Source organism: Oryctolagus cuniculus, chromosome 3 (assembly GCF_051225735.1).
Source record: "Oryctolagus cuniculus isolate XC-2025 breed Fujian yellow rabbit chromosome 3, ASM5122573v1, whole genome shotgun sequence".
Taxonomy (NCBI): domain Eukaryota; kingdom Metazoa; phylum Chordata; class Mammalia; order Lagomorpha; family Leporidae; genus Oryctolagus; species Oryctolagus cuniculus.
This window is the reverse complement of record NC_142869.1, coordinates 157,935,149-157,957,843: the sequence shown is the minus strand read 5'-3', so window position 1 is coordinate 157,957,843 and position 22,695 is coordinate 157,935,149. Positions and strand designations below refer to the sequence as shown.

Here is a 22,695-nt window from a genome sequence, read left to right as displayed (position 1 = left end):
TATCTTTAAAGAAGAATCCAAGAATGATACATCTTTTGTGAGCTCTTAGACACAATTATAATTTATGAGACATATGAATACCCTCCCCTTAATACATCAAAAGGAAGTGATTCTTAGGAACAAGTTTTACTATTAAGTTTCATGATACAACACTTTGGGGACAGAGTTTCTGCATGGGAAGATAGTACACAGAGACTCTGTTGTTTATTTAACAATTAATACTCTTATGTATAATGTCAGTGATTACCCAAGGTTCTTGCATGAGCTGCCTAGGCGATGGAAGCCTTTGGTTCCATTAGCTTGACAAGGTCATAAACAAAGTGGAAGTTCTCTCCTCCCTTCAGAGAAAAGTATATCCTTCTTTGGTGGCCAGTTCTTTCCACTGGGGTCTCACCCACAGATGTTCTTTATGTGGAACAATTTTTTTGCTAGAATGTCTTGGCTTTCCATGTCTGAAATGTTCCCCTGGGCTTTTCAGCCAGACCAGAATGCCTTAAGGGCTGATTCTGAGGTCTGAGTGCTACTTAAAGCGATTGTCATTCTATGAGTCTGTGGTATGGACTGCTTCCCTTGTTGGAGCATTCACTCCTTTTTAATTCTGTCCATTATTATTTCCAAACAGTCCTATTTACATGATCACTTTAACATTTGAACCTATCTATCTAGTCACTTTACCACATAATCCTATCCATTTGATCTTTATAACATGTAAGCTGCTATTTTTACCAACCAGCTTATGGGAATTTGGGGTCCCATGGCAAGTTTTTAAACTATACCCTTATAACTAAGTCCATAGGAATGTATATAGAACTATACTTCTTTGCAGTTGCAGACTTCATACATTTCACAATTACAACTTTCAAGATCTTCGTAAATCTTCCTACCATGCCCACCCTCCCACTCATACTCCCATCTTCCTTCCTCTTCCCTTTCTTGTCTCACTTTTATTTTTTTTACTAAGATCTATTTTCAATTAACTTTACAACTTTAGTCCATTTTGTGTGATTTTAGTGAAAGGTGTAAGGTAAAGGTCTTGCTTCATGTTTCTGCATGGGGTGATCTACTTTTCCCAGAACCATTTGTTGAAGATACTGACCTTGCTCTAGGGATTGATTTTAGCTCCTTTGTCAAAGGTAAGTTGGTTGTAGATGCTTGGATTGATTTCTGGTGTTTATATTCTATTCCATTCATCTATCCATCTGTTTTTTTTTTTTTTTTAAACCAGTGCCAGGCTGGTTTGATTATAATTATCCTGTAGTATATCTTGAAATCTAGCATTGTGATGCCTCCAGCTTTGTTTTTGTTGTAGGCCTGGGTGGGTAGTGACAAATTCTTTCACTTTCAGTTTGTAATGGAACATCTTTATTTTAACTACATTCATAAATATGAGCTTTGCAGGGTACAGTATTCTTGGTTGACAAATTTTTTTTTTTTTAAGACTTGGCATGTATCTCAGCATTCTCCCCTAGCCTGTAGGGTTTCTGATGAGAAATCTGTAGTGAGTATAATTGGGGTTCCTCTGAAAGTAATCTGGCATTTCTCTCATGCACATTTTAGAATCTTTTCTTTATGTTTTACTCTGGAGAGTTCTACTACAATGTACTATGGTGAAGATATTTTCTGGTCATGTCTACTGGGAGTTCTATGTGCTTCCTGTACTTGGATGTCCCTTTCTTTCCAAGTTGGGGAAGTTTTGTTATTTTTTTCATTAAAAAGGCCTTCTAATCTTTTCTTTCCATGCCCTCAGGAACTCCTAGAACTTGTATGTTGGGTCATTTAATAGTATCTTGTAAATCTACAATAGTGTTTTTTACTTTTCTAATTTCTTCTTCTTGTTTTTGGTCTGACTAAAATTTCCAGAGATTTGTCCTATAGATTGGATATTCTTTCTTCTGCCTTACCTGATCTGTTGTTAGGACTTTCCACTGCATTTTTATTTGATCTATTGGATTCTTCATTCCTAGTATTTTATTCTGATTTCTCTTTAATATCTCAATTTCATGGGAAAAATTTTCATTCATGTATAATTTTCTTTAGTCATGAACTTGCTTCTGATTGCTTCTAAGTAATCCAATGATTAGTTTTCTGAATTCCCTTTCTGGCATTTCTTCAGTCTCTTCATCTTCACCTTAATATTGAAATGTTATAGTATTTCTAATCATTTCTTCCTACCTCTGCTGTCCCAGGGGGCGTGCGTGGAACTTCAAGAGAAGTTCACCAAGCTCTCCTTCCTGCTGCTATCTGCAGTGCCAAGGACCTGTAGATTCCCCTCTCATTTGGTCTGCAGGGCCTGGTGTTCTCCCCAATTCCAAGCTTCCACTGTTTTTTAATTTTTTATGTGTATTTGCTCTTCCACTGTGGATTGGACTGTCTCAATTTTTTTTGCTGGGTTTCCTGCTATGGATTTCCCATGGCTTTATCTTAGGGGTGTACTTTCTCTCCTTTTTAAATATTGCTTTTGCCCTGCATAAGTTGGACTGCCCTGTTGCTACTGCACCATATTGGAACCACCCCCTCCCCCAATCTTAGCTTTTATGTTTGCCTTTCTTTAAGTGAGTTCATGACAACTAGTTCTCTTGGGAAACAACCATATAGCATTTCAGCAATATGTAATATTTCAACAGACATGAGAGGGGAGGGAGGGAGGGAGGGAGAGAGAGAGAGAGAGAGAGAGAGAGGCAAAGGCTCCCATCCACTAGAGATTCACTTCCTAAATGCCCACAACAGCCAAGACTGGGTCAGGCCAAAGCCAGGACTAGGAACTCAATCCAAGTTTCCAACATGGGTGGCAGAGATCCAACTACTAAAACCATCATGTGCTGCCTCCTAGGATTTGCATTGTTAAGGAAGCTCAGAATGAGAGCTGGAGCTGGGAATTAAACCCAGACACTCTGAAATGGGACATGGGCATACTAACTGATATATTTTTTAAAGATTTATTTATTTATTTGAAAGGCAGAGTTACAGAGAGGCAGAGGCAGAGGCAGAGAAGGGGTGGGGGGGAGAGGTCTTCCAGGAGATCCTTCTGGGTTTCCCATGCTGGTGCAGGGGCCCAAACACTTTGGCCACCTTCCACTGCTTTCCCAGGCCATAGCAGAGAGCTGGATCAGAAGTGGAGCAGCCAGGACTTGAACCGGTGCCCATGTGGGATGCCAGCACTGCAGGCATTTACCTGCTTTGCCACAGGGCTGACCCCCTAACAGATATTTCATGCAATTGCTTACAATTTCATGACATATTTGATTTTAAATAATTATTTGGTGTATTTACTCATTTATTTATTGAAAATTTATCTGTTGTCATGTGGCAGGAACACGGTAAGATACCAAGTACAGTTCCTACCTGCCAGGTGTGCTTGGGGGCAGATTTTGGTGAATGTTTCATACAGTAAGCAATTCTTGAGAGTATCTTGGAGGATGAAGAGAGGAAATTCCAGGTAGGGGGCATAGTGTCTATATGGCATAATACAAGTGTGTGAAAGCATATTGCAGGTAATTTGCAGCAAGCTATTAATAGGGCTGAAGTGTTGCATGTGAGGTAGAAGAGAGCTGAGGCTGGAGAAGCAGATCTGGACTACAGTTAGTTCTGTAGTTCATGGGAGGATCTAGAGACTTTATCTTAAGCTTTCAAGATAAAGTCTGTAGATCCTCATATGAAAGCTACTGAATTATTCAGAAAGCTACGGAATTATTTTAAATAGAACCAGGAGATATAATCAAATGAATGTTGGAGACTGAAGCTAGAAGCAAGGAAATGAGGTAGGAGGCAGTTCCCTTGTTCCCACTGAAATTTAAATAAGGCTGCAGAATTAGAGATGCAGAGCAGACAGATTAAAAATTACACAACAGTGCAGTGGTTTAAGCTTTATCATGGGTTAAATTAGAATGCAATTTTATTATCTGCCAACAGCATCTTGCCTGTGGTAAGGTTGGGAGGTGAAGGAGTCTTTTATTTTTTTATTTTTATTTATTTTTATTTTTTTTACAGGCAGAGTGGACAGTGAGAGAGAGAGACAGAGAGAAAGATCTTCCTTTTTGCCGTTGGTTCACCCTCCAATGGCCACCGTGGCTGGCGCACCGCACTGATCCGATGGCAGGAGCCAGGTGCCTCTCCTGGTCTCCCATGGGGTGCAGGGCCCAAGCACTTGGGCCATCCTCCACCGCACTCCCTGGCCACAGCAGAGAGCTGGCCTGGAAGAGGGGCAACTGGGGCAGAATCCGGTGCCCCGACCGGGACTACAACCCCGTGCGCCTGCGCCGCAAGGCGGAGGATTAGCCTAGTGAGCCGCGGCGCTGGCCAGGAGTCTTTTTTTTTTAATTTTTAATAATATTAAGTTTTCTCATTCTCATCTCTTTCTTTCTTTCTTCTTCTTTCTTTACTTCTTTTTCTTTTTCTTTCCCTCCCTCTCTCCCTTCCTCCCTCCCTTTCTCTCTCTCTCTTTCTTTTGATTTTTTTTTATTTGAAAGAGAGAGAGAGAGAGAGAGAGAGAGATATCTTCCATCTGCTGGTTCACTTCCCAAATGGCTGCATCGGACAGGGCTGGGTCAGGCTGAAGCTAAGAGCGAGGACCTTCTTCTGGGTCTCCCACACTGGTGGCAGGGGCCCAGTGACTTGATGCATCTTCTGCTGCCTTCCTAGGCGCATTAGCAGGGAGCTGGATTGGAAGTGCAGCAGTGAGGATGGAACTGGTGCCCATATGGAATGCCAGCACCATAGCAGCAGCTTTATCCACTATACCACAGAGCTGGCCCTAGTGGGTTAATTCCATGAGCTCTCCAAAATGGGCCTGACTCATAGATATTTACCTTTTTTATTTTAATGCCTATATCCCAGGAATAGATGGCTTACATTTCTGCTATTTTCAATACATGAAAGTAATTTTAGATTTGTTTTAATACAGTAACTAAATTCTCTGCTGCCGGTATCTGCTTAGGGACATTGTTCTCTTTCTTAGTCTGGTGAGTGCTCTAGACTCTGCCTAGGATTAGAGAAGCAGGATTGTCTCCTTGGCTCTCTTTGACCTTTAGAAGCAGTGGTAGACTTATTATGTCCCTCCTTGGAAATACTGTTACATTCAAGAATTGGGTACCATGGGAGAAAAGAGGACTAGAAGGATGCTTGCATTTTAATATGCAATGTAAGTCTTTTTACTGTGGTCTAGCTCAGTCTTGCAAGAGAGGGAAGAGAATGTGGATAACTTTTGAGATATACTTGATCAAGTAACTTTCCCTATTAACGTTTGAAATGCTGATGTGCCTTGCATAGAACTAATTATACTGACTACTCCAGGGTTGATGGCCTTGTGAAGTGGAAAACCCATTCTCTAGTTCTTATAGAATGATTTGAACCTTGGGAATGGGATGGAGGCTCTCAGATGGAGGACTATGGATTGGAAGCTTGTGATAATATTTGACAATGTGCTCAATATGACACATCTAATTGCTTGGGAAGAATAAGCTTTTTTTGAATGTGTTCCAATCAGTGAAAGATGATGATAATTAAAAATTTGAACTTACACTTGGAAGTAAAATCGATTGTTTATAGAAGACTTCTATAATCAATATTTTGTATTTGGTGGTCTTCAGAAAACTGTTTCCTGAATTCTCTTTTTCCCCCTTAGGCTAATATTTGAATGTGGATGCAAGTACCAAGAAGACTTCTTTGCAATATAATTTATCTCTTACCAATCTCGTTTTTCTTTCAGTTATTATCAGATGCAACACAGCCTCTTGAAAGCCAGAATTTTTCTCCTGTGGTGCGAGATGTAAGTTATGAGAATTTCTTTCCACAGTTGTAGTTTTATCACTGTCATCCTGACTCTTTTCTTTCCTTTACCTATTCCTTCTCCATGTTTCACTACATCCCTCACTTTTTCTACATTTGTATCAGTAATGAACTCCTGAAAGTAAAATTTGTGTTCTAATGAAATGTCTTGTGTTATATACACTTAGGCAGTGATTACATCCAATGGTACATTGACTGACAAATATAAATACATCCAGAAACTCCGGGAGGGCAGGTAAGTATTGTTCAAATCCTCTTGCTTTATACATTTATTCTTATGTTGGAGATGAGTATTTTTAATACTTTAACAGAATTCTTAAAATCATTAGATTTATACAACATGTAGCTTTTGATGTCTGTAAATGTAGGAAATCTAAAAGTGACTGTTTGGAACTAATGTATGTTGTTTTCTCCTGAAGAGTATTATAGCATCATTTTGGCTATGTAATATCTTACTTGAGAGTACTCAAGAAGTCCATGAATTGTGAAATTAAAAGATAGGCTCATTTTTATGTAAAATTTTTTGAAGTCCATGAATAGATTCTTTTTAAAAAATAAGATTTTATTTATTTATTGGAGAGGTAGAGTTACAGACAGTGAGAGGAAGAGACAGAGAGAATGGTCTTCCGTCTGCTGGTTCACTCCCCAGATGGCCGCAACAGCCAGGAGCTGTGCCAATCCGGGTCTTCCTTTGTGGGTGCAGGGGCCCAAGGACTTGGGCTGTCTTCTACTGCTTTCCCAGGCCATAGCGGAGAGCTGGATGGGAAGAGGAACAGCCGGGACTAGAAACAGTGCCCATATGGGATGCCGGCACCACAGGCAGAGGATTAACCTACAGTGCCACAACACCAGCCCCTAGATTCTTTATAATATTCATTTTCTACAATCTTTTTGAAGATCCCAAATATAAACTTGTGTGTACTTTTGCAAACGAAAGTACAATAGTGTTATCTTTTTAGTAACTCCTTGTTCTTTAGCATTTTGTACATTGTCATAGTCTGTTCAAGAGACATTCTGGTCTAAGTTTCTAACAACAGAGTGCACTACTAATTCCTTGGTATCATTTTCATGGTTTCATGTTGAAATTGGGGAATATTTTTTTAAAAAATGTAAGGCCCCTAACATGATTTTTAATCAGGTCCCTTGGCAAATAAAAAGTGAGACTGAGTTACTCAGTTGTGGGTAAGCCAAGCAAGCATCCAGCTTCTGCACCTCCCTAGAAATGTTGGGAATTCATGGTCTGTGGACTTAGAATACCTCAACAATGACAGCAGATTGTTCCTCATTGTACAAAATCTAAAATGTGTAATGAGAACATTCATACAGGAAACTCCTGTGGAAGTTCTTATTGTTAGTAAAGGGATAAATTGTTGTTTCATGGTCAAGATTTTAGTTTGGTTTTGGGAGGGCAAGATTCTGCTATTTTTTTAAAAAAATCAAATTTTAATTACTTCTCCCCCCCCCCCTTTTTTTTTTTGGAAACAGAGAACGTGCTCAGTCACTTTCAATGGACACCAAGAAAAAGGTCTTGGTTCTTGGGTCTGGCTATGTGTCTGAGCCTGTATTAGAATACCTGTCAAGAGACAGCAACATAGAAATAACAGTAGGTAAATATGCCCTAACTTTTGAAGAATAAAAGCTAATTTCTTGTCATGTTCACCTTGTGAATTTTAGATGACGATTTTGTTTCTATGGAAAAAATGATTTTTTGGAGATGTTAAGTGTGTGTGTGTGTGTGTGTGTTTGCTCTGATCACTGGTATAAATCTTAAAGTTGGACTTTTTAAATTTTTGAAATAGGCTCTGATATGAAGAATCAAATTGAACAGTTGAGCAAGAAATATAATATTACTCCAGTGAGCATGAACATTGGTAAACAAGAAGAGAAGTTGGATTCCTTGGTGGCCACACAGGATCTTGTCATCAGGTATCTGTTAAGAATGAGTTCTGTGTATTTTGTTGTTTTTATTTCTCTTATCTTATTTTCCCTCCCCCTTTTTGTTCCCTCCTCTCTCTTCCCTCCCTCCCTTCCTTTCCCCTCCACTCCCCTTCCCTCCCCTCCCCTCCCCTCTTCTTCCCTCCATTCCCCTTCCCTTTTCATCTCTGATTAAAAAATTTTAAAAGCAGGATGCACCCAAAAAGTGCACAAAGGCCAGATGTATTTTTATAAGTAAACCCTCTGTAAGCACCACCCACCTTCTATAATAGATTACCAGCAGTACTTCAGAAGCCCTTCTTATACCTCTCCCCATTATCTAACCCCACCTCCAAAGGTAAACACTATCCTGGCTTCTAATATATAAAATAATTGTTGCCCGCTTTCAAACTTTATATAATTGGAATAATTCAGTACATCCTCATTTGTGGCTGCCTTTTATCATTCAACATTGACTGTGAGAATCATCTGTGTCATTGTTTATAATTATAAGTTTTTAATTTTTCTCTGCTATGTAGTATTCCATTGCATGAATATACCATGAGAATTCGTTTGAATATTGATGGATATTTAGTTGTTTTTGGCTATTATGAATTATTTTGTTACATGCATTTTAGTATTTATCTTTTGGTAATCATATACTTACATATCTGATAAGTATACCTGGAAGTATAACAGTTGGGTTATGAGGTATTTACGGATATTTATGTCCCATATATTTTAGTGTCTATCCCTTATACTTATATAATTTAAGTAAAATTGATAGATTCTCTAGCCTTATGAACACTTTCAGGCTTATTATAGGAAGAGATCTTGAAATAGAGTGTTTTCCACCCTTAATAACAATGAGACTTCTTTCTAGATACAGCACAAGAGGTTTTCAAATATCAAAGTGATAGTAATAGCCATTTATTCTTCGAATAAAATTTTTTAATAATTTTTTATTTGACAGGTAGAGTTATAGACAGACAGAGAGAGAGAGACAGAGAGAAAGGTCTTCCTTCCGTTGGTTTACTCCCCAAATGGCTGCTACAGCTGGCACTGTACTGATCCAAAGCCAGGAGCCAGGTGTTTCTTCCTGGTCTCCCATGTGTGTGCAGGGGCCCAAGCACTTGGGCCATCCTCCACTGCCCTTCTGCGCCACAGCAGAGAGTTGGACTGGAAGAGGAGCAACCGGGACTAGAACCTAGTGCCCAGATGGGATGCTGGCGCTGCAGGCGGAGGATTAACCAAGTGAGCCACAGCGCCAGCCCCTTAGAATACAATTTTTACAAGATTAAAGGAATAAGTTACCTGCTCACTCAAAGTGACTGCTTAAAAGCTCTTAGATCAGATTGAAATTGTGTCTTTGGAGGTATCTCTGGAGGAAATCCTGTTAGTCCCACTTTGAAAAAAACAGACTTGAGAAAATAGACACAATTACTTGTGGGAACTTTTAAATTATCTCTTGATATCTTTAAATATGACTTTTTTGGGGTGCTTAAAATTTTGCTCAATTTATACAAATTTCATGTATATTATTATTCAGCAAAAATTGACTCTGACCAATAGACTTTGTCTGGCAGTGATACGACTATGAAAAAATCCTGATTAAGATAAAATGTCGTAACCTTCTATCTGAATAAAACAAAAACAATTTATCCTGCCATTCCTAGATATGTAAATATTTCATTGTTTTTTATGAAACAGAAAAAATCAAGCATAAAACAGATTTGGATTGAAATTTGTAGCAAAATATGACAAGACAAAGCAGTTATCTACTAATATGTGTAAATTTTAAAATTTAGCAAACTAGTGCTCTTTAGTAAGATTCAACATGAGCAAAATCTACCTTCCTTTTAAAGTTTTTCTTATTTGTGGCCTTTCTATACTTAGTAATGCCATTAAGCATTATTTTCTATGGTGTTCCTTAAATAATGTTTTAGAGAAGAGGAGAAAGCTGTTTTGATGTAAACTTTGTGATAGGGATCACAAAGACAAAATGAGTAAAGAAATGTTTCACAAAATATTTATGCGAAATTCTTATAGTTTTAATTTTTCACTTTTAATTTTCACGATCTAAATGCCTAGTACTTGATTTTGATGTATTTCTGAAAATTAGATTGTTATTTTGTGTATGTATTTCACAATTGACATTTCCAACCATTTAGATTAAGTTTGAGTCAATTATGATAATTCAAAAGTTATGTCCCCTGTTGAGTGCTTGTTATATTGTATTCAAAATATTATAAACTCTAATTCCTTTGTCTAAAGCAGCCCCATTATTCAAAGTCCTATCATTCTAGTTCTCAGTGTATTGTTAGAACAGTGAAGATAATGTCAATGTTTTAAAATATTATTGGGTCTTGGGGCTGGTGCTGTGGCCTAGCAGGTAAAGCTACCGCCTGCAGTGCTGGCATCCCTTATGGGTGCCGGTTCAAGTCCCAGTTGCTACACTTCAATCCAGCTTTCCCCTGTGCCCTGGGAAAGCAGTAGAGGATGCTCACCACATGGATTTTAGCCAACTTCATAGCTTTTACACCAATCAAAATCATTAAAGCCCATCTCTTCCCTTGTCCCTTCGTCGAATCTCTACTATTTAATGTAACACGTAGGCTACCTTGAGTTAGTCTGGGATATAGGGAGGTAAAAGAAAGCAGTAGTGCTTGGGCTCCTGCACTCATGTGGGAGACCTGGAAGAATTTCCTGGCTCCTGGCTTCTGAATGGCACAGCTCTGGCATTTTGGCCATCTGGGGAGTGAACCAGTAGATGGAAGGCCTCTCTCTCTCCCTCTCTCTCTTTGCCTCTGCCTTTCTGTAACTCTGCCTTTCAAATCAATAAATAAATCTTAAAAAATATTATTAGGTCTTAAATCTTCAGTGTGAAGATAAAAATCCCCACTTATTAAGATGATGGTGTTGGGGGCTGGAGCTGTTATGTAGCAGGCTAAGCCTCCACCTGTGGCACCAGTATCTGATGTGGGCGCCAGTTTGTGTCCTGGCTGCTCCTTTTTCAATCCAGTTCTTTGCTTGTGGCCTAGGAAAGCAGTAGAAGATGGCCCAAGTGCTTGGACCCCTATACCCATGTGGGAGACCAGAAGAAGCTCCTGGCTCCTGGCCTTGGATTGGCCCAGCTCTGGCCGTTGTGGCCATTTAGAGAGTGAACCCATGGGTGGAATATCTTTCTCTGTGTCTCTCCCTTTATCTGTCCCCAACTCTGCCTCTTGAATGAAAAAAAAAATGATGATGTTGTACACTCTGTATTGATATCTTGATTCTAACAGTTTTGCAAATATTTTGCTCAATTGCTTTTAAATGGCTAGCAAATTTGGTAATAATAATTTTTGGTTAAAAAAAGCAAAAAACATAGAGATCAAGGGTTTCATAGGGTTGTTGATACATGTAAAATATGTATAGAATTTTGTTCTACATGATAATAAATCTAAGTAGCAATACTGAGTCTATCAATCTGAGGAAGAAAAAATGCCCAAGAAGTAGTTTTATTTTGTTTTGTGTAAAATAGAGAAAATCTGAAATATGCAGCATGGATTTGGCAAATACAGTGATACAGTATAAGATCATTTTAAAATCAGTACTCATTTTTTGTCAGTGGTGTTATACTGCCTTACTAAATAGACTAATAGAATTTATATAGTGTCATGGAATTGACATGTTATTTTATTATTCTCTGAGTCGAATATGGATATATTCACTTATGTTGATATTTATGAAAAGTATTTTGCAGGGGATTGTATGGTGTCAGCACCAAATTAACATGGCAAATCTAGCTTTTAGAAAACCCAGTTTGAGTTGAGTTTTATGAACAGCTTTATCTTTTTGCTCACCATGTGAATTTTAGCCGTTTTTCATAGCTTTTACTCCAATCAATATCATTAAAGCCCATCTCTTCCCAGGTCCCTTTGTAGAATCTCTACTATTTAATGTAACACATAGGCCACCTTGAGCTAGTCTGGAACGTGGGGAGGTAAAAAGTACAGCAAGCCTATTTTTTCAGTAGGAAACCCAAGACAGAAATCCATAGAAATATAAGGACAAATGGAATAAATTCCATTAAGTGGTGTGAAATAGCTAGACACCTGCTGAGGAAGGAGACCTGACTCTAGGGGAATCTGGGAAAGCTTTTTGGAGGAAAGTAACTTTTCGGGCATTTTTAAAAAAATTGTATAAGACTTGATGGGAGTGGATGGATGTTATGAACTTCCCAAGTGGGAGGCGTAGTAAGAGTCAAGATTCAGAGCTGAGAAAAGTAAAGGTTTTGAGTGGAGAATTACAATAGCTCCTTTAGTGCCATATGTGATTTATGAAAGAAATTGAGGGAGGATGTGGAAAGGCTGGGTGAGGGGCATTTGGAAGGGCTTTGGACTTGACATCAGGGTGAATATATCCTATAGTCCACAGGGAGTCCATTGGTCACTTCTGATAGAATCATTTAATTAGAACAGGGACTGGGAATTGAGCTTTAGCACAGGGTAAGGTACATTGGAAGGTAGAGTTGGAGAATAAGTTTCTGATTGGTTTTTGCCTCTGTCTTTAAGCTTGTTGCCTTATGTGTTGCATCCTCTTGTGGCCAAGGCATGCATCACAAACAAAGTTAACATGATCACTGCCAGCTACATCACACCAGCGCTAAAAGAATTGGAAAAGAGGTAAGTTTCAATCAATTTCAACAAAGGATATGAATCTATGGCATTGTTTTTCATTTATATCCAATATTTCCTCTTTCTACCTCTTACAGTGTGGAAGATGCTGGTATCACAGTCATTGGTGAATTAGGTTTGGATCCTGGCCTTGATCATATGTTGGCAATGGAAACAATAGACAAGGCCAAGGAAGCAGGAGCCACGGTGAGCCCCCCTCCCTTTTTAAAAGATTTTATATTTGTATTTGAGAGGTAGAGTTACAGACAGAGACAGGGAGAGACAGAGAGAAAAGTCATCAATCTGCTGGTTCACTAACCAAATGGCCACAATGGCTGGAAGTGAGCAGATCTGAAGCCTGAAGTGTCTTCCAGGTCTCTCACATGGGTGCAGGGGCCCAAGCACTTGGGCCATCTTCTGCTGCTTTCCCAGGCCATAGCAGAGAGCTAGATTGGAAGAGGAGCAGCTGGAATACAAACTGGAATACTATATATATATATATATCTCCCATATGGGATGCTGGTGCCCCAGGCAGAGGCATAGTCTCCTATGCTATAGCACCAGCCTCAGGGTGAGCCCCTTTATACCTAAAGATCTATTTATGAAAATATCCAGAAAGTCTAATTTTTTTAGATATAGAAATAATATTTCTGTAAATTTTATTAGTGATTCTGCTGTATTATAGTTCATAAATTGCCTAGAGATTCCAAATAAATTTCTTTAAAATGAAAAAATAGTTAAACATGTCCAAGTTTTAGGCAGCAACCACATTTTTGATAAACAGAAGCTACTATGATATATTGACTTAATAAAAATTTCAGATTTCTTTGGAGATTCTGTATTAAGGTTTGACTTTTAAAAGTGAGGGAGGGGGGCTGGTACTATGGCACAGTGGGTTAAGCCACAGCCTGTAGTGCCAACATCCCATGTGAGTGCTGGTTCAAGTGCCAGCTACTCTGTTTCAAATCCAGCTCCCTGTTAATGTGCCTGGGGAAACCGTGGAAGATGACCAGTGTGCCTAGGCCCCTCCACACATGTAGTAGACCTGGACAAAGCTCCTGGCTCCTGGTTTTAGCCTGGCCAGGCCCTGGCCATTGAAGCCACTGAGTAATGAACTTGAAGATGGAAGATCCCCCCCGACCCATAATGCTTTCAAAGAAAGAAAGAGAGAGAGAGAGGGAGGAAGGGAGGAAGGAAGAAAGAATCATTTTTAGAAAAATGACAGAGAAAAGCCTTTGAAATACCATTAATCTGTTGATGTATGAATATTTTACACATGACTACCATTGAATATGTAAATATGATGTTCAGATTAAATGTTTGAACTTTTTGAACATATGTCATCAAATATCTACATTGAGTACAAAAGTCAGTAGACTAAGCAGAATTGACCTAACACTGCCTTTAGAGGTAAATTTTTTCCTTTTAGTAGTTGTAAAATATAATTGTTATTTTATTGAATGCTACTTGAGTCTGAAGATGCATTTTTGAAAGCTTTAGTTACTTCAGGCAAGAAAAAAACTGACAAATTCACCTCATGTCATTGTCCTCAATTAACTACTTCGATTCATTATTCTTCTTAATTTGCTGATTCTTTTATTTACAGATTGAATCTTACGTTTCTTACTGTGGTGGGCTTCCAGCCCCAGAACATTCAGACAACCCTTTGAGATATAAATTCAGCTGGAGTCCAGTGGGAGTCTTGATGAACATAATGCAGCCTGCCACCTACCTACTCAATGGCAAGGTGAAGGGGACCATTGAAAGCTCCAGTGATTCAAACAGCCTAGAAAGTCCACACTCTTTCCCTGATATGAGGGCCCTGTGATAGTGGCTGTGCTGGCTGTTTCCCCATTGTCCCTCCTTGGGTATTTCCCAGTGTATATTTTCTGTTCCTTGTAGTGTGGGCTTTTCATGGTTCCCAGCTCATTCTTCCTTCATGGCCTTGATGCAAGCTCTTTCTACTATTTGACAGTTCACTTGTCTACTTCTCACACATGTAAATAATAGCCGTCTTTTGATTTATTTAAGCATGCTAAATGTTTACTAAACAGCTACTATGTGTTGAACTTTGGGCAAGACATCAAAGGCTTCCACAATTCCTGATTTCAGAGAACTCACAGCTAGATGACTGTTGACTCTTGAAATGATGAAGTGTTTGGTAGGAAAGGGAAAGGAACTGATGGGTAACACTTTAACTCAACTTCTGGGTAACAGAGCATAAGAATTCTCTTGAGTTTAGTATTATTTTTAGCTTTTTCCAATGATGAATCCATGGCTCAGAAAGAATGTCCAAGGTCATTGGCTGGAATTCAAATTTAGGCCTAACTAATTCCAAAGCCATTTCTTTTCCTTGTCCTAGGTTGTTTAATGACAGAAAATTAGAAACTGGAATAAATAACTATAATCCAATGGGAGAAGTTCCAAAGTATGCCAGTTGCCAGTGAAATAAAGACTGAGGGCAGTTGATTTAGCTTTGGAAGAGGTGAGGGACGAGGGAGAAGGAAAACTACTGGGGAAGAGGGTATGCTTAGCCTTGAAGGGTAGAAGATGCCAGCCAGGCAGGGTACTGCCATTCACAACACAACTGGCTTAAAATAAAACAGGTATAGGAAGCTCAGACAACTCAGTCACAGCTCAGTAGATCACAACAGGCAAAGCCAGTATCCAGATCACAGCTGTTTGACTTCCTCATTTATGCTCTTAACCAAATGAAAAACTCTCATACTGAGGGAAGCATGTGACAAGACCGATGAGGGTGCCTCTTTGAATTGTGTGTCCCAGGCACCACACTTGCCTCACCAAGTTCTGGACCTGATGAGTGACATGATTAGATATGTGTCTTCACAGGGCTAGTGTGGCTTCAGTATTGTGAATTCTCAGTGTATCTGTGCATCTTCATGTATTTGGGAATAAAATGAAAGAATTCTTTATAAAGCAAGATAAATGTTTTTATCAGCCAGGGTCTTGGGTGCTTATGATACAGTGAGGTCTACAGACTTTGGGGGTCACCAGGATTGCTTAAAAAGTGTGGATGCCTGGACCCCAGCCTCAAAGATCCTGGTTCACCAAGGTTTAGAGATTTCTGAAATGTGCAGCTCAATTGACAACAACTGAGTTAATGAGGACACAGCTGCGCTGAAAAGCACTGGTAAACGCCTCAGATTGATGCTGGTAAGAAGCAGGACTGGTATCCCTCACAATGCTACCAAAGACCAGGCCAGGGACAAGGTCTGCAGGATACCAGGCTCCTCTGTGTGATGTGAGCACTGGTGTTCCACGCAACTCCCCAGTTCTATGAATCCTAAAGGTTTGGGCCTGGATCTCAGCTGTTTTCTGAGCACACATCCTTTTCTGTGCTGGGGCCTGTCCTTTCTTGTGTTGCCATCCAAGTGCTCCTTTTACCTCCTGCTCTCTGGGAAATGAGACTGGCCCAGGACTGGCATAAAGTAACACTGAAAGCAGGACAATTTTGTGGTTGAGTTGGACAAAACGCCTACCCTCAAGAGACTGTATAATAACTGATGAGATGCTAACAGTGAGAGGATCAGTGGAGTGCAGCCTATGTAACAGAGAGCGGGGGCTCAGATGCCAGCAGGACTGGTCTTGTGCCCTTGCTCTGCCATTGCTGGAGGATGAACTTGGGGTTCCTGGTCTGAAGAGAAGAACACTGCCAGGTGTTTCAGGGTTCTTGCAGTGTGACTCAGGGAGGTCATAGAGATCACGAGCTGCTTCACAGTAGCTCGCCAGGCTTGCGTGCGTCAGGTTGTTTCAGTCTCCAGCTGAATTAAATTGGTGGTGGTTTTCAGGTAGTAAAAGTCTTTTTTTTTTTTTTTTTTTTTTACTTGTAGCTTTCCTGCTTCCATCTTGACCTTCTTTTGTATAAAGGAGTGCTGTCTGCATGTCTTTGACACGGTGGAGGATTCAAAGAAAAAACATAGTGCTTCCTTTTTCTTTGCTAAAATGATACTTTTCTCTGCTAAAATGATATTTTTCTTTGCTAAGATGATATTTTCCAAGGTCTTGTTTGAGTTTCCTCTTGTAGATGGAGTTTTTCCTGACCACTCCAGTCCTGTTCACTCTTCTTTTGTCTGGACCCAATTGAATGTCAGACACTTTGATGTCTGAAGATGTTCTGGGTGTTGTATTATTCAGGCAGCAGTTCAAGTGTGCAAGTCTGTTGCCCAAGCCAAGTTGTTAAGCTTCCCTTGTCCCTCTACTTGCTCTGCTACCATTGCTCTTTGCAATGAAGCAGCCCTTGAATAATTCACGGAATCCTAATGGGGCAGCCAGAGAACCTCTCTGGATTCTGCTTGGAGTTGAAGCCTTAAACTTTTCCAGCAGCTGGGCCAATCTGTGAATTGTGGTGTATCTCTTCATCCTATGTCCTTGCCATAGTTTCCTGCCAATAGTATCCTCCTGATTTTTTTTTCTTTTTTTCTTTTTTGACAGGCAGAGTGGACAGTGAGAGAGAGAGAGAGAAAGGTCTTCCTTTGCTGTTGGTTAACCCTCCAATGGCCGCCGCGGCCAGCGCACTGCGCTGATCCGATGGCAGGAGCCAGGTACTTCTCCTGGTCTCCCATGGGGTGCAGGGCCCAAGCACTTGGGCCATCCTCCACTGCACCCCCTGGCCACAGCAGAGAGCTGGCCTGGAAGAGGGGCAACCGGGACAGAATCCGGCGCCACGACCGAGACTAGAACCCAGTGTGCCGGCACCGCAAGGCGGAGGATTAGCCTAGTGAGCCGCGGCGCCGGCCCTCCTGATTTCTAATGTGATTCTTAACACATACACATACTCGGAGCCAGTGGCCAGCCCTCTCAGCCACCCCCTGCCCTGAATTGGTAACATATATTCATGCCAACATGGCACCTGAGAGCACCATGGCAGGGATTTGCCCTCATCTCCTTCAGTGTCTTCTTCCAAACTGCCCCAGCGAGACATATTCATAGCCTAGGTAAGACCTGCACTTGCTCTGCAAACGTAGCTTCAAGACAAGTTGTCGAGCTCTCTTTGCTAGGCCTTGCTGCACCCTGACTGCAGGCCCCAGCCCCTCCCTTGTAGGAAGTCTCTCCCACTGCCTGTGGCCATTCATCACACAGTTTTCAGGTGGCATGCTCTGCCGTGCCGTCCTATGTCGCTGTTCTTCTCCAGACACTAATCCAGAAATGAGCCTAATTAAGAGGACAGTATGGTGGAGCAGAAAGAACATGAAATTGGGGCTTGAAAGACCTGACTTAAAATCTGCTTGTGGGTGATTCTCCCAATCGCAGTTTTCACCTTTGAAAAATGCATTAGTTCATGGGTTACAGGCAGTGTGTATAGTGCAGCCGGGACAGAGTGGGCCTGAATAAGTGACATCTATGTATTTTCTGTGTTATAATATATAATCATCCATATCTGTGTGATTCCATGTTTGTTTTTAGTGATCAAATTTATTGTGATGACTTGAATATTTGTTCTAAAACACATGACAGTGATGCTCAGTGGTTAGATGTGTGTATGTGTGTGTTGGTAAGTGAAGAGTTAGACTTAGAAGCCTGCAACCTGTCACAGTGAGTAATTAACCACTAATTCTGCAGGGAATGAGTCTTGGGTATGAACACTGACAGGGCATAAAGAAGCACATATTCCCTATGAAACAGAAAATATATCTTTCTGCCTTTATCCAAGTCATTAATACAGTGTCAAAAAGGGCTTATTAATGAACTCCATGATATGCTACTAAAGATACAACTCTGAATTGATGTCACATGTCACTTGGGGCCACATTGCCTAGCAGTCTGTCAATCTCTAAATGAATCATTACTGTTCAGCTTACATTTCCTGGTTGTGTTCATGATCAGGGTATGAACCAGCTGACATATTTCTCGTTGGCAAGGTGCCAGAATGTCATGGTATTTATGGAATTTTTCTTTAACTTTTCTCCCTGATCTTCAAACAAGGAAATAAACCTTTGAATTGCTGTAGGTCACAGAAGTGAGGCGAGTGTGGAGACTAAATTTAAGTTAACTTGTGCCTTCTTGATTCGATTTTTTAAAGTCTAGAATCCTATCAGAAGAAATGTGTGCTCAAGAAATGGTAGAGAAATGGTCTGTCTGGAAATGTACTTGTATACTGTGAAGTGCAGAAGGGCTTAAGGGAAATTAAATGAAAAGCTTCTGGTTCACACTCTTTCATTTTAGAAGGCATTTAGTGCCCGGCAAGTGAATCCTGGTCTAAAAGGACTCCAGTGGTCCCCACAGTGCGGGCAGTATTCTCCTGTCCTTCTAGACTGGAGCCTCAGGCAAGGAACACACAGAGCCATCTACAGTTAAACTACAGGGATCGGGATCGTTATGTTTGATGACTCCTTCAAGGGAATTCCTGTAAATCCACCTTAAAGTCCTATATCAGACCCCTGTGCAGTGTTGTTTTGTGCAGTTTTAAAGACATGAGCAAAAAAAGGTGTCCAAAGGCACAGTCAGGACAAAAATCCAGTCCAACCAGTGGCCCCAACCAGAATTCTCAGCTCTGATTTTATCTTCCAAGATGCTTTCTGTTATCTCAAGGACAATCATAAAGCTCACAAGCTAAAATAAAGTTTAGTCCTTTCATTAAAATGAAAAAAACAAAAAGCTTTATTTCTGTGTGTGTGTGTGTGTGTGTTGGGGAAAGGGATAAAGAGAAGTGCTGAGAAATCAGATAAGCTTGAGAATTGGGGATTTAATTCCATACAAACAGGAGGAGCACTTATTTGAGTCTCGCTGTTTGTTCAACGATTTGAGTTTCGCTGTTTGTTCAACGCATTGTCTTGTGCAGGGGGAGCTGCCCTCTGCTGCCCCTTCCACTAACACCTCCCGTATGTGTGTTCCCAACATATGCCAGAGGTTTGCTACTCTAGGCTGTGAGCTCTTTAGTGTTGCTCTAGCACAGCTTCTGGAACTTGGTAGATATTCAGGAAACGCTTGTTGAAGGAATAAAGGAGTAAATGCAATGCAGTAATTTCTCTTATTTAATCACTCTCTCTTTGTTCTTTCCATGATTTGTGTGATTGCTGGCACATACACAGTAGGTGCTCAAAATATGCTGGTTATGTGAATGAAGTGTACAAGAGTGGTAGCTGGTGTGGCATCCAAAAGGGCACAGGGTAAAGAAAAATTGACAATATACTCATCATTTGATCATATAAGTCTTTAAATGAGTAGCTGTTACATTTGGCTTATTATTTGTCTTTTTTTTTTTTTTTCAAAACAAACTCTGTTGGGACATAATTCACTGCCTTTTTACCTGGGAGTAAGAAAAAAATTTAAAAGACCTTATATTAGGAGAAACTAAATGCTTGAAATGAGGTTTGAAAGCTTGGGAGAATGATGGCCTTGTGAATTACATTCGTGGAACAAATTGAATATGGGATGTGGATTATGATGGTTTCATTAAACATTTTTCCCTGAGCACAGTTGCTTCTTTTTGCAAATAATGCCGATAAACCCAAGGGGAAGAAGCGGTTGTAATCACACCAGTGCCTTTTTGATGTTCCTCAGGTTGTGAACGTAGCAGGGGGAGTCTCCTTTCTTGATGCAGTTACTGCCATGGATTATTTCCCAGGATTAAACTTGGAAGGCTACCCTAACAGAGACAGCACAAAATATGCAGAGATTTATGGCATTCCATCTGCTCACACTTTGTTGCGAGGGACACTGAGATATAAGGTAAGCATCTATACTTTTGTATTTTTAAATTTCTAAAAGCCATTATTTGAAAAAGAGAGGGAGAAGGAGATGGAGGAAAGAGAGAGAGAGGGAGAAAATAGAGAGCTCTCTTGTGTTGGTTTACCCCCAAATGCCCAGGCACCCCCAATGTGGGATTTTCACTGCTAGGCCAAACATTCGCTCCTATTACTACTTTTGATATAAATGGTACATAGAATTAATTTTCTGTAGTAATCAAAATAATTGAGATGCTAAAATAAGTTGGAGCCTATTTTCTCAGGAAACTTGTGAGTGACTGTTTTAAGAGACCCAAATGAAAATAGCAGAAGAACTTGTTGACTGGTTAGGAGATGGGGCAGGAGGAGGACCAGCTTCAGGCTCAGTGACATTTGGGGAGCAAAGGACCACACCAGGACCCCATGTCTGTTCGCCTCTCAGCAGTTCCTTCCAGAGTTACAGCAGTCTCAAGTTCCACACAGTGGCACCATCCCTGGCTTCTTAGGTTCAAATCCAGTGGAGATGAAACACTACATCATTCTAATAGTTAAATATATACCTTTGTCTTGTTAGCTAGTACTGGTCCCTGAGGTTAGTGGGATAAAATGTGCCGGTCGGCTTTGGCATGCTGGGCACATCCCTAGAGCTGAAGGTGGAGTAGCATCCCTGGAAAAACGTGAACTGAGCTGGGGAAAAGGAGTGGACTGAGAGGGGCTTCTACAAAGCAAATCTGAAAGATTTTTAACCACAAAATAAAGAGTACATTCTAGAAACCTAAGTACAGTGTTTACTACACATTTATGAATCAGGCAGGGACAGTTTTAGGTATGCCTAAATCAAGACAACCAGTGTAATGATTTCCTAGCATTGCTGATTACCACTGGCTTGAAAGAACAGAAAGGCATCCGCTCACCAATCAATGTCTGAACTCAGCTGGGAGCAGGGTTGGCGCCTTCAGTCACACACATCAGATGAGCTCTGTCTCCCTCGTCTTGGCACCTTCTTCCATATGTCTCAAGTGTCCTCTGCTCTTCCGGTGTAGGATGAGTCATCGGCTTTAGGGCCTGCCCTAAGTCCTGGTTGGTTTCACATCAAGTCCTTAACTAATTTTATCTGCAAATATCAAATAAACTTACAGTCTGCAGCTCTGGAGGCGACAACTTTGGGGGAAGGGTGCTACAGCTAGCATCCATAAAAAACATGCACCTTCAATGCTTTCAGGGATGGCCTTGTGGCACTGGGTTTAAGCTGCCACATATGTGATGCCACAATGCTGGCATCACATGTTTCAGTCCCAGTTGCTCCACTCCTGATCCAGCTCCCTGTCTAATGCTCATGGGAAAGCAGCGGAAGATGGCCGAAATTCCTGGGCCCCTGCCACTCACGTGGGCGAGCTGCCTGGAGTTCCAGGCTCCTGGATCCAGCCTGGCTTAGCCCTGGTTGTTGCAGCCATTTTGGGAGTGAACCAGTGAATGGAAGATCTCTCTCTTTCCTTCTCCCTCTCCCCCTCCCCCTCCCCCTCCCTCTTCCCCTCCCCCTCCCTCTCCCCTTCCCTCTCCCCCTCCCCCTCTCTCTCCCCCCCCCTCTCCCCCTCTCCCCCTCCCCAACTCTGCCTATCAAATAAATAAATAAATCTAAAGAAGAGAAATCTGCTTTTAGCTACATCTGTCCTGTGAGGTTTCCTAGGGCAGAGAGGTGATACTGTGTGTTATCTATTAGTCACTAATTACCTTTTTTCCTGTGTGATGTAAGGATCCTGGGACTGTCAGAGGTGGGCTCTTCTTGTTCTCTCTTACCTTCTTCTTCTTCTTTTTTTTTTTTTTTTTTTTTTAGGATTCATTTATTTATTTGAAAGGCAGAGGCAGAGAGAGAGAGAGAAATCTTCCATCCACTGGTTCACTCCCCAGTTGGCCCCAATGGCTAGAACTGAGCCTATCTGAAACCAGGAGCCAGGAGCTTCTTCTGGGTTTCCCATGCGGGTGCAGGCCATCTTCTACTGCTTTTACAGGGTGTAGCAGAGAGCTAGGTTGAAAATGGAGCAGCCAGGACTTGAACCTGCTCCCATATGGGTGCCAGTACTGCAGGAGGCAGTTTTACCAGCTATGCCACAGCGCTGGCCCATCTCTTACCTTCTGACATGCTGTTATACCTTTGCCTGGGGCTTGTGCCCCAGACACCTACACTATTTCCCTTGGTCTGCTTCAGACCTGTTCTTTATGAGTCTCCCTATACCATGTGAATTAAATGACCAATCCCTCAGCAAAGGTGCTTCCTATTCCCCTTCACTACATGAAGTGGCAGCAGGATCCAGTGGACACTTGGAGCAGTATTCATATGTGAAAGAGATTAGTTCCACAGTGTTGACGTGGGAATACTGGCCTCTGGCTTGCCTTGTTTCTGTCCATTACTAGTTCTGATTTATTCCTTTTCTCATATATTAAAATTTCATTGTACTTATTTAAGGTATACAATATGATGTTATGGGATGCCTGTAGAAAGTGAAATGGATTCCACATCGATCTAAATGATCATAACCATCTTCTCACATAGTTTTTGTGGTGAGGACAGCTAAAACCCAACTACATAAATCCCAACTACAGTACAGTCAAATACCTGTGGTCTTCACAGTGTACATTAGGGCTCTACATCTGCA

General features: G+C 40.9%; 1 protein-coding gene across 4 annotated transcripts in view; it reads left to right on the top strand.

Moving 5' to 3' along the window:
• The window catches only part of AASS (aminoadipate-semialdehyde synthase), a 75,086-nt gene that overhangs the window by 39,515 nt on the left and 12,876 nt on the right, over window positions 1-22,695 (top strand). For all 4 annotated transcript variants that reach the window (XM_008258282.5, XM_002712100.6, XM_089329482.1 and 1 more), the window contains 8 exons: window positions 5,705-5,764; window positions 5,952-6,019; window positions 7,270-7,391; window positions 7,584-7,710; window positions 12,255-12,365; window positions 12,455-12,563; window positions 13,963-14,103; window positions 19,878-20,045. In XM_008258282.5, the coding sequence (XP_008256504.3) occupies window positions 5,705-5,764; window positions 5,952-6,019; window positions 7,270-7,391; window positions 7,584-7,710; window positions 12,255-12,365; window positions 12,455-12,563; window positions 13,963-14,103; window positions 19,878-20,045 (906 nt within the window). The remainder of the gene's footprint in view (window positions 1-5,704; window positions 5,765-5,951; window positions 6,020-7,269; window positions 7,392-7,583; window positions 7,711-12,254; window positions 12,366-12,454; window positions 12,564-13,962; window positions 14,104-19,877; window positions 20,046-22,695) is intronic.